Raw genomic sequence first — 12,602 nt, 5'->3', positions numbered from 1 at the left:
GACATTACAAAGAAATAAACAATAGAGACTATTAATAAAGTCAAACATTTTTTAGAAAGAAGTAGAATTGAAAAATTCCTAATAAGACTGATCAGGATAAGAAGAGGCACAAATCATTGATTTGGGTTTTTTATTTAAAGGTATTGTCTCAGATCCTAGAGACATCATATAAACATAATGTGAGGATATTACCTTAACTGATTCTCTGTGTAGACTTTGCTACTGTGAAGAGGTCCTGCTTATTATCTTAAGCAAATATTCAGGTTGATGGGGCAGTTATGCTTTGGGAGGTAAATTAATAAATTGCCCTTTATGTTGATAAACTGATATTCTGTTTTGTTTTTTAGTTTGGTTAAGGTGACTCAGTTCTACAATGTTTGAAAAGCCCTGTGTAAACTTACCAAATTGAGTCTTTGTACATGCAATGCAGAAGACTAGACGCTGGCCCCACAGCCATCTAAGACAATGGGCAGGGCTGCTGTAGTCCCAGCTGGATCCTTTCTGTGGAACAGCTAATTTGTAAATTTCCTCAGTCGCGTGTGCACATCCGATCGTGTCTTATGTATATTTGTATCCTGGATCTAGTGGAATGAGTAGCATTTTGCCCAGTGGAGGCACCATATGTGTAAAAGCATAGGGGCAGGAAATGGGATAGTGGATTCTGGGAAGAGCAATGTTCCTGCTGCAGAGTAGGACATTCAGGGGAGTGCTGAGGGAGACGCTGGCTGGGCAGATAGACTTGTTTCCATTTGTGAAAAATATTGGAATAGACATCTTCTTGTACATGTCTTCATTGAAGATTTCCAAACATGGGTATGATATAAGCAAACTTGTATTTCAGAAAGCACACAGGTTCTTTCTTAGAACGTCTCGAGAAAATGAATGTATACCTTGTTTCCTTCCTTAAGTTATATGTCACAGTCATATGGGGCCCTCAGAATACTTTCTAATTGATTAATTGACTGAGGGACTCTTCCTTTTACAAGCAAACAAGCCAACTTGTTTTATACAAAGTGCTATGGGAGACCCAGCTTCTTCCTGCAGGAGTTTATAATATAGTAAGAGAATTAATGCTTTTAAACTGTGGTGTTGGAGAAGACTCTTGAGAGTCCCTTGGACTGCAAGGAGATCCCACCAGTCTATCCTAAAGGAGATCAGTCCTGGGTGTTCATTGGAAGGACTGATGGTAAAGCTGAAACTCCAATACTTTGGCCACCTCATGCGACGAGTTGACTCACTGGAAAAGACTCTGATGCTGGGAGGGACTGGGGGCGGGAGGAGAAGGGGACGACAGAGAGTGAGATGGCTGGATGGCATCACCAACTCGATGGACATGAGTTTGAGTGAACTCCAGGAGTTGGTGATGGACAGGGAGGCCTGGCGTGCTGTGATTCATGGGGTCGCAAAGAGTCGGACACGACTGAGCAGCTGAACTGAACTGAACTGAACTGAAACAGATATGTGGTATATCGGCAGTATTTTAATTACATGGGAGAAATATCTGAAAAGAATCTTTTAGGGATGGCCCGGGTTGGGAGGTTGTATGATCAGGAGAAAAGGTTGGAGAACACTGACTCAGGAAGGGAGTGAGTGGCAGGAAGATCACTGAGCTGGAGGTTGGGAAATCACAGTCGAAATCAGTTCAGTATTAACTCACTGTGAGAACTTGGACCACTTGCTTCCCCTTTCTAGGTTCCAGGCTGCCTTCAAATGTAAAATCATTTAGAATGAAGGACCGTTTAGGTTTTCTCCAGTGCTAAGATTGTGAGAAGGATTTGAACTGGGGCTCCACTGAGTTATATACACCTGACTATCGGAGAAGGCAATGGCAAGCCACTCCAGTACTCTTGCCTAGAAAATCCCATGGATGGAGGAGCCTGGTAGGCTGCAGTCCATGGGGTCGCTGGGGGTCGGACACTACTGAGCGACTTCACTTTCACTTTTCACTTTCACACATTGGAGAAGGAAATGGCAACCCACCCCAGTGTTCTTGCCTGGAGAATCCCAGGGACGGGGGAGCCTGGTGGGCTTCCGTCTGTGGGGTCACACAGAGTCGGACACGACTGAAGTGACTTAGCAGCAGCAGCAGCATGGGATCTATGGTAATTGGTCAGGTATTCGGACCTAAACAAACTTCACTTTTCAATAAAATAAGGGGGTAGCATCAATAGACTTTAAAGTCTGTCTCTGGCATCTTTCCTTTGATCTATTCTTTAAGCTATCCACAAAGCTAGATTTCTAGAAATCCTGCTCTAGTTCACTCCAGAAGATTCTTTGCAGTACTGGAGGCAAGGGTACAATGAAGTTGTGTCAATAAGACGCTCATCAGGTGCTTTGGAACCTGTCAATCACGCAGGTTACTTCTCAATTTTCACATGATTTCTGGAAATTAAAAGTCCCTTTATAATCCACCTGGGTTATTATTTGAAAGAGAACGATGTACATGGTGTGCTGAAGGGAAGCAGGAATTAGCAGACTAGAGTACCAGGTTAAAAAACAAAGAGCCTGTGGATTCGTGGCATCTGCAGATGACATCAACTGGACAGCTTGTGCATACAGTTCTTTGCTTCAGAAGTCCTTTGAGGACAGAGGATGTATCTTCTAACTCAAGCGTTTAGTGCTCAACTAGTCTTCTGCACTGAAAAGTGTTGCTGTAAAGCTGTGTTGACTGGCATGATGATCACATGCCAGTTGAAGAGAAAAAAATAAAACCCAAGGATAAATCTTTGAGTGCCTTAGCTGGGGTGATCTGTACTGATATGATGGCAGGACAGAGCACTTATCTTCTTTTCCTTCTGCCACTGAATCACCTCATGGTGTTTCCAGATAAGAAACATAAATGGCATTCATTACCTAACTGGAACATATACAGCTCATTTATCACAGGGCATCAATGCTCCAACAGTTGTTTTGAGTAACAAATTCAGCTCTTCACGGATGAGTTATGATTGCACAGAATTGTTTTCCACCGAACAGTAGGGACTTCTTGAATGTTGTCAGCATTTGGAGGTAGTTGGAAGAAGGAGCCCTATTCAATGACAAATGGTAACTATTCAGAATTTCAATGTGTACTGGGAAGATAATTCAACCTCTAGTTGATCCAAAGAATCCTGGAGTTGCTGGCAATGAGAAAAACCACAGAGTCTACTTGACAATATCCTCAGGAGTGAAGGAGTTAACTGACTGTGTAAGCTTTATCTTATGTCCAATGGACTTGTGGTTTGCCGACTAAAGTCTCCGGTAAATGATTGTTAGAGACCTGTCATTGATAGCTGTGGCTGGTTGCTGTGTTTCAAAAGCCTGTTGATTCCTCTGCGAGGCAGTGCAGCATCCTCTAGCCCTTTCCTCACCTCAAACCTACTTGGGTCTGCTTGCGAAAGGATCTATCAGATCAATAAACATGAATGATGAAAACTACAGCACCACCATCTACAACAGAGTCCAAACAGAGAGGGTGTATGAGGATTCAGACCCAGCAGAAAACGGAGGTCCCCTTTACGATGAAGTCCATGAAGATGTGAAGAGGGAAGACAACTTATATGTCAATGAGCCGGAAAGGCACGAATATGACTCTGTGGCCGTGTACACTGTTGGGCGTCAGGGGAGAACCTCGGCCTCTTTACAGCCAGAAACAGGAGAATATGTCCTGCCTGATGAAGTATATTCTAAGGCTCAGGACCCCCACCCAGGGGAGCCCACGGATAATGAGGACATGTCCTTGGAAGAACTGTTCTCACCAACCAAGGACCAGGAGGAATCTGACCCAGAGGAGCCCCAGGGGTCTGACCCAGAGGAGCCCCAGGAGAATGGAAGCAAGATGGAGGCAGACCTGCCTTCTCCTTCGAGCTTCACCATCCAGAATAGTAGAGCCTTCTCCACCCACGAGATCTCCCCTACCAGCTATTCTGCTGATGTTTCAGAAGGAAACGAATCGGCTTCCACAAGCCCCGAGATTAACCTCTTTGTGAAGGTAAGGAATTCCCTGAAACAGGCACACCTGCACATGCAGATGGCCTAACTGGTGCTTTATTTGGCTCTGAGTGACCAGGGAAAGACGTGTGGTGTCATGGTCCTTGGATGTCGGTATCTACTCAGGAGTAGGGCTGATGAAGTGAGGCATTCAACGGTTTGCTCAGAACGGCTCAAAATTACAAGAATTGGAAAGTACATTTAAAGTGTGTGTCTTGTGATCGCTTCTTTGTACCATGGGCAAAGCATTTTTTTCAGAGTTCCCTCTTGAGGGTATTTCCCTGGTGGTCCAGGGTTGGGAGTCCACCCTTCCACCACAGGGGGCATGGATTTGATCCCAGGTTGGGGAACTACTACCCCACATGCCATGGGGCTTGGCCAAAAAATAAATAAAAATGTAAAAAATGGATGCCAGAAAACATCCATGATGAGCAAAAAATCAAAATTAAAAAAAAAATTTCGCTTATGAGTGAGCAGAAAGTGTTGCTCAAATCCTTTCCTTTGTGACAGACGTCAAGTACCATTTTCCTGCCTGGTTAGATTTCCTTCATCAATGTGATTTTGTAAAACCAAATTACGGTTTGTGAAAGTCAAGACTACAGTCGGGCACCAGTGTTTCCTCCTGAACGTTTCTAAGTTCACAGATAGTACTTCATATATATGGTCAATAAATGTTACTCAGTTTGCCCTTTTGACACCAATATAACTAAAATATCTGCTGAGATAAAACGATTTCACTGGTAGTAAGACACTTAGGGTCAGTGTTAATGTTTAACCCTTGGGATATTTAAATAAAGAACTTTGATGATCTTTGTATTAGATTGATAATCTAATAAAGATTGAGGTTATGAATATTATCAAGACATAAAAAGCATTTCAGGGTTAAACAAGTCATCTTTATAGATCAAGATGATTTTTTTTCCCAACATCCCCCCACCCAAATTCATATTGACACAGTTCTTTAATGTGAAGACAACATATTCGTAAACCCTGCTACCCATGGCTAACAAAAATGATTCCTCTACGAACCTATGAAAGCCTCAGTTTACACCCATTTCTCACCTTTCTGGTTTCCAATTAACTCCTCTAATGAAATGCACTAATTGTATGTATTGCTAATTTAATATATAATTATTTCCTACTCTGTATTTTTTCCTAGTTGTTTTTGGTGTATAAATCGTGTCTCTTTTATTTGACCATAAGGTCCTTTTTCAAAACACCAAGCAGAGTGTTACATTTGTATTTAAGTACCTGGCAAACCTTGCTTGGGATTGTGTTGAGCATTTGGGAGGGAGATGGGTCGGTAGACAGGCCCTTGCGTTAAAAAAATAACAATGTGGTACAGGAGACAGACTTGCAAGTTGTGAATTTTGGTGAAATAGAGGAGTGAGCAAGTAAAGTGCTGTGGGTATCCTGGGAGTGCCCGAGGGTGCGCGCAAGAGTCAAGTGAGGCTCCCCAGAGGAGGCAGAGTTCCAACAGGGTCATTCAAGTTGCCTTCCAGCCTTTATATCCATTTACCACTGTATTAGTTTCAAAAAAAAAGAAACAACCTTTCAAAAGTGAGGACTGGGTATATTTTCCTCAAGACCCAGGTATCCATGTAACTTCCTGAAACCATCAGCATCCTGAATCATTATCATCCTGATCATTGAAGATGAACTATCATTGTCATGATCACCATCATTCCAGGCACATCAGACCATTATTTGTATATTTGGCAAAGTGTTGATTTCATCAGAAATTATCCTGCCACCGCCGTTGAACCAAACAGAAGTAGGAGGAAATAGAAGTATTGGCATCTCCAACTGGTGCCAGCCACAGGAAAAACTATTTGATAGTAACTTATGGTTTCTAAGTTCTTAAGATCCATAGTTCCCTAAAGCAAATATTGGATCTAGTTAACTCTAAGTTTGCTAAGGGGTCATACAATATAAAATCAACCTCAGCTCCTATGTGTGAACTCCTTTTAAGAGATGATACTCAGCATCATTCAGTGAGAAGGACAGTCTTAATCCCAGCTTCTCAACTCCCACCCCACCCCCACTGCGGTTCTTTATTCCATGGGGAGCGAAAATGCATAACATGAAGACAAGTGACTGGTCCTGCCCAAGAGTGGAGGGCGTGAAGGTGACCAGCTCAAACTCCATGCTCCTCCCAGCTCCAAGGAGTGGGTGCTGGAACCCCTGCATTGGATGGGGATCACCATTTTCCTAGTGGGCTTTGTTGCTGGGGTTCTGGGGTTGTTCTCCTCCTGGGCTGCTTTGGGCTGGACCACTTGGGCTGCTGATGTTCCATTAATGTTCCAGCTACTGTGAACCCAGAAGACCCTCTTTTGACTCCCTGTATGAATTCTTCTTGGACTTCCCAGGTGGCTCAGTGGTAAAGAATACACCTGCCAATGCAGGAGACATGGGTTCCATCCCTGTGTCAGGAAGATACCTCGGAGAAGGAAATAGCAACCCACTCCAGTATTCTTGCCTAGGAAATCCCATGGACAAAGTCTGAGCCTGGTGGGCTGCAGTCCAGGGTTACAGTCCATGGGGTCGCAAAGAGTCACTTAGTGAGTGAGCAACTTGGGCTGCAGCTATACCTGCCCTCATTTGTGTATGTCTCTTTCTGTCTGGACAGATAGCAAATGGAATGCAAGTTAATACCTGTGTATTCAACCAACCTCGTATTGAGGCTCAGCCACTTCCGGGTGTTGATCAATTAATTAAAATACGTCATTTATTTATTCATTCAACAGATAGTTATTGGACCAGGTTCTGGGTGTACAACAGGGAAGAAAACAAAGCCCAGGCTCCCCTGCACTTTGCTTCATAGCAGGAGAGACAACAGATGGACACATAAAGAAATAAATATAAAACATGCCCAGTGGTGACCGTGCCATAAAGAAACATTAAATAACCGGTATGTTAATTTCCTGCGGCTGCCCTAAGGAATTACTAGAAACACAGTGGCTCCAAACCACACAAATTAATTCTCCAACATTCAGAATCGGGAGTGAGTCTTGGGGGGCTGAAACAAGGAGTGATCAGAGCTGTGTTCCTTTTGGAGATTCCAGGGAGAGTTTGTTCCCACCACCCTCCCCACCACCCCACCTCCTTCCCCCCTCACCCTTGCTTCCCTGGTGGCTCAGTGGTAAAGAATCCTCCTGCAATGCAGGAGATGCCGAAGATGTGGGTTTGACCCGTGGGTCCGGAAGATTCCCTGGAGGAGGAAATGGCAACCCACCCCAGCATTGTTGCCCGGAAAATCCCATGGACAGAGGAGCAGGTGGACTACAGTCCACAGGGTCACAGAGTCCAACAGAACTGAGCATCTGAACACAGCACAGCACAGTACTCTTCCAGGGACAGTGTTCATTTTTCACTCATGGCCCACATCACATCTCCCTTTCTCCCCAGCTTCCAGCTTCACCTTTATTTTTTTTTTTTCCTGGCTATGCTGTGCAGCATGCAGGTTCTTAGTTCCCTGACCAGAGATGGAACCTGCGCCCCTTGCAATGGAAGCATGGAGTCTTAACTACTGGAGTCTCCAGCTTCCCCTTACCTTCCGATCTGACTCCTCTGGTCCCTCTTACAAGGAAAATTGTTAGTTTGGGCCCGCAGGATAATCCAGGATAATCTCCTCATATGAAGATCCTTTAATTCATCACTTTTGCTAAGTCCCTTTGGCTACACAAGTTTCTGGGAATTAGAACATGGGCGTGTTTGGGAGCTATTGTTCAGCTTCCCACAGTGGGACCATGAATGATGCTGAGTAGGGGAGGGAGGAGGTGGTGTGGCCGGGGTGGGGTGAGCGAGGGAGGGAAAGAGAGGTTGGGGTGGGCCCAGGTCACCTTGAGGCCTGATGAGCCACAGAAAGAAGTTTCACTTTTACTCTGAGTGAAAAGTGCGGGGGGGAGGGGGGTTGTCATCAAAGGGTTCTGCAAGGAACATTCTGACTGCCTCTTCAATGATAGACTAGAGCAGAGACAGAGTAGAGGCGGGGAGGACAGGCTGGAGGCATTTGGAAAACTAGGCAAGGAAAGATGGTGGATTGGACAATGGTGACAACAGGGCAGGGTTGAGATGGTTGGGAAGAGAGAGCCCAGAGGTTTTGCTGGCAGGTCTGATGTGTAACACTGAAAAAGGAAGGTGCCAAGGCTGGCCCTAGGGGGTTAGACCAGAGCCACTGGGTGAATGGAGGAGTTATTTCCATTTCACCTGTGAACTCCTTCTCCAGGAACGTGTGATCCAGAAAACGTGGATCCTGCAGTCTTTCATACATCCCCCCCTCACTTCCTCCCTCCTTCCCTTTCTTCCTCTCTCCCTCCCGCCTTCCTTCCTGCATTTACAACATACTGCCACTGGGTGAATGGAGGAGTTATTTCCATTTCACCTGTGAACTCCTTCTCCAGGAACGTGTGATCCAGAAAACGTGGATCCTGCAGCCTTTCATACATCCCCCCCTCACTTCCTCCCTCCTTCCCTTTCTTCCTCTCTCCCTCCCGCCTTCCTTCCTGCATTTACAACATACTGCATGCCGGACGCTGGATATAAGAGATGAAAGCAGCACATCCCAAGTGCCACTGTCTGTTCTCTGGGGAAGACAGAGAAATACAGTTATTGTTTTTTTCCTGGTCTGGACAGCTCAGCATATGGGATTTTAATCCCTTGAACAGGGACAGAACTCGTGCCCCCTGAAGAATAAGCCTGGAGTCTTAAAACAGTGGACCATCAGGAAAGTCCAGAGAAACACAGTTCTTGAAAATGAGAGGAAAGAAATAATTTATTCGTGGCCACTGACTGAGATCCAGCAAAAGAAAGATCTCTAGTGAGAGATACAATCCAAGTCACAGGCGATCAAGAAAGACTGTCAGTTCAGATTGCTGGTAGGATTATAAGAACTGTCTGCTGCTTTCTGCTAAAATTAAAGGACCTCATAGACATTGTCCTAACTGTGTGTGTGTGTGTGTGTGTGTGTGTGTGTGTGTGAAAGAGAAAGAAATAGACGGACAAGACGGACAGAGAAGCGGGAGGAAGGAAATAGAGATATCAATGAGATAAGAGAGAGACAGGAAGATGGAGAAGGAAAGAGAGAGAAAACATTTCTGGTATTTAATGCAAAGGAAAAGAAAGTATTCTGATTATGGCAGTTGCAAAGAAAAAGGATACAAATGAACACCATTTGTCCTGCACATTATTGATGTCATTGATCATGGAAGGCAGTATATATATATACATATGTTGTAGAGCAGGTTTTGAAGTCAGGTTGCATGGTTTGAACCCTGGCTTAGCAAATTAATTTCTGTTAGGTTGTTTATCAGTCTTCTGTTTGGTAAAATCGATGTCATAATGTTATGTTCTTAATAGAGTAGTTATGAAGGTTGAATAAGGGAATTCATGTAAATCATTTAGAATACTATCTGACATATAGTAAATGCTCTATACTTCAGTCCAGTTCAGTCGCTCAGTCGTGTCCGACTCTTTGTGACCCCAAGAACCGCAACACGCCAGGCCTCCCTGTCCATCGCCAACTCCCGGAGTCCACCCAAACCCATGTCCACTGAGTCGGTGATGCCATCCAACCATCTCATCCTCTGTCATCCCCTTCTCCTCCTGCCTTCAATCTTTCCCAGCTTCAGGGTCTTTTCAAATGAGTCAGCTCTTCACATCAACTAGCCAAAGTAATGCAGTTTCAGCTTCAACATCAGTCCTTCCAATGAACACCCAGGACTGATCTCCTTTAGATCAGTCTAAAGGACTCATCTCCTTTAGTTCTCCTTTAGAATGGACTGGTTGCCTGAGTTATTATTGTTTATTGTGATGAATTTGAACCATCATAAAATAATAACTTTTATTTTAGCCACAAAGCCTTCTAGTTAGTAGACATCGTAAATATTGTGGTTGCTGATCTTCAGGTGACCATGTAATATTGTGGAAAGAGCACTGGTCAGGAGATTCTAACACTTTTTGGTCAATGATTCACTATGAAGCATTCCTGCGCCCAGTTTCCTCACCTCTGAAACGCAGGCCCTTCCAGCTCTTACAGTCTTTGACCCGGGCATGTGGCTCCAGCTCTGTATCAGCGTCACGTGTCTGGCACACGTGTTATCCTCTCAAGGAGACTGTTTGATAATGATTAGGCTCTCCCAATTTGGGTGTGACTGGGAGGGCCAGCAAGAAATCAACATGCCTTTTCACTCAGCTCACGCGAAGTCTGTTCCTTGGAAAGCGCGTCCTCAGGGTCTGTTGTTGACGAGGCTCTCACAGGGTCCCCAGGCAGCGCTGCACATCTTGTGCACGGAGCAAAGTTGGGGAACACCATTCACAGAAAATGTAAACGGTGTCCTTCTGGAGTCAGGCAACATACAGGCCCTAGTAAATGTTTCTTAAACTCGTAGCCTGGTATCCAAAACAGAGTATTCAACCTAATCCACGGGCTGTTTTAGAATACTGTAATTAGGATAAAAAGTATTAGGCAGTATTTCTATTTGAGGAAACCTCGTCTTCTTCAATGTTATTTTATGTATTTCATCATGTGCATAGTGTATTCTTATAGTAGTATACTATAATTATTCTACTATAATCATAGTTACTATAATTTGTAAATGAATAAATGCGTGTACATTGTGGATAAATGGTTAAGTTCTGCATTGATAGATACGCTCAGTTTTTACAATCCTTTTGACTTACAGGGTTTCCTTTCTTTTCTCTCACCATCTGGGGTTTGAGATGCTTTCCTCGGCCAAGATTGGGGAGAATAGTTCCCCTCCCCTCCCGGTTCCTTCCTGCCAGTTTTCATAAGCAACACACTGCATCCGTTTGCCTTAGAGGCAAACAAAAATTCCCCATCAGAGGCGAGGACTTAAGAAATCCCACTGAGGAAATGAGGGACATGCAGCTGGATTTGCTTACTGAGATGTGACTCAGGTGAGGTGCCATGGGGATGTGTCAGGCCATGGGCTCAGCAGACACAAGGGCACAGCAGATACACACGTGTGTGCGAGCAGGTCTGTGGGGCTGGAGTGGAGGGAAGACATCCATCGAGGCAGCAGAGATGCTGAGGCTGAAGAACCAAGGGTACACTCTTCTCATTTTTTAATTATATCTTTTATTCTCCTTCTGTCTTTCTGCTGTTGTTTGTTTGTTTCATTGGAGTGTAGTTGACTTACAAAGTTTCAGGTATACAACAAAGTGATTCATATATATCTAATTTTCCCCCAGATTCTTTTCCCTTATAAGCTATTACAAAATATTAGGCATGGTCTTACATGGCACACTGAGCAGCTTGGATTTTATCCTGAAGGCAACTGAGAGTAGCATGATATTGGAGGAGAATATCATGAGCAAAGCAATGTTCAGGGTGATGGATAAGCAAATTAAAAAGCATTTCCACTTAAAAGTGTAGGACAGAACCAAACAAACATCTACTAAGTTTCATTTTGAAGATTAGGTGAAACTTTTAAATGTAAATACATTGTGTATAATGACTGTCTTCTTTTTTAGGTATTTATGCATTCAGCTGAGAGTCTGGGTATATCCAAATATCTGTATCCTTGATTTCATCCAGATGAATATCTGAGAAAAGCGACCAAGCGTGTTGCTGATTTATATATTATCTAAATGTATATCTTGGTACTTTATGTTTTGTTGGGGAAAAGTATAATATGGATTCAGCACAAAGTTTTGATTCATGTTGTTTTAGTATAGTTTGACATTTAAAAAAAAAAATGTGTTTGTGAGATCTGTCTTAGCCTGGCTGAACTACTCGGAAGTTTTATATTTAGAACCCTGCAAGAGGCTTCCTGTTCACCACCCCTAGGGAGGGCCTGCTCTAATGTCAGTAATCAGGACTCATCAGATATGCCCTTGGAAACATCTGTGACAAAGTGCAAGTCTGAACCTGTTGCATGTGCCCAGCTGTCCTTTTATGGAACCCTTGAAACACGAATATGGAACAAGGGGCAGGTTTCAATGAAGATGTCTATTCTTGTCACAATGTCTTCTTAATAAGAATTCTGGGGACATAATCAAGTCCTGGTTTTATTCAAAATCATCTTCTAGGTGACCGTTGAAACTAGTTTCCTCTATGAATCAATGGCATCAATCAAAGAGGGAACAGAATCCTAGTGCTATGACAGGCCTATTGAAAACCAGAGGAGCTAAATAACTTACCCAAGCCTGATGGCAAATGAATAGCAAAGCCAGGGCTTTGACCCCCACCCCCCACCCCCATCTAGGGCATTTCCTTCTTACTGGCATTCCTAACCTGGGGTGCTAGATATTGTGAATATGCTGGAGGAGGTCCTGTTGTTCAGTTGCCAAGTCATGTCCAATTGTCTGAGACCCCATGGTCTCCAGCACACCAGGCTCTCCTGTCCCTAACCATCTCCCAGAGTTTGACCAAGTTTGTGTCTATTGAATTGGTGAGGTGGCTCAGTTGGTAAAGAGTCTGCCTACAATGCAGGAGACCCAGGTTTGATCCCTAGGTTGGGAAGATCCGCTGGAGAAGGGAATGGCTACCCACTCCAGTATTCTTGCCTGGAGAATTCCACTGATAGAGGAGCCTGGTGGGCTACAGTCCATGGAGTTGCAAAGAGTTGGACATGACTGAGCAATGGCAGAAAGTGAAGAACTAAAGAGCC

General features: G+C 44.1%; 1 protein-coding gene across 1 annotated transcript in view; it reads left to right on the top strand.

Annotated features, from left to right (window-relative positions):
• Window positions 1–3,337: 3,337 nt before the first annotated feature.
• CLIC5 (CLIC family member 5) overlaps window positions 3,338–12,602 on the top strand; it is a 169,582-nt gene continuing 160,317 nt past the window's right edge. The window contains exon 1 of the mRNA XM_055407221.2: window positions 3,338–3,970. Coding sequence (XP_055263196.2) covers window positions 3,401–3,970 — 570 coding nt within the window. The 5' untranslated portion in view covers window positions 3,338–3,400. The remainder of the gene's footprint in view (window positions 3,971–12,602) is intronic.

The sequence above is a fragment of the Moschus berezovskii genome, chromosome 23 (genome assembly GCF_049115385.1).
Source record: "Moschus berezovskii isolate FMDL1 chromosome 23, NW_MosBer_1.0, whole genome shotgun sequence".
In the NCBI taxonomy this organism is placed as follows: domain Eukaryota; kingdom Metazoa; phylum Chordata; class Mammalia; order Artiodactyla; family Moschidae; genus Moschus; species Moschus berezovskii.
This window is presented reverse-complemented; position numbering and strand designations above follow the sequence as displayed.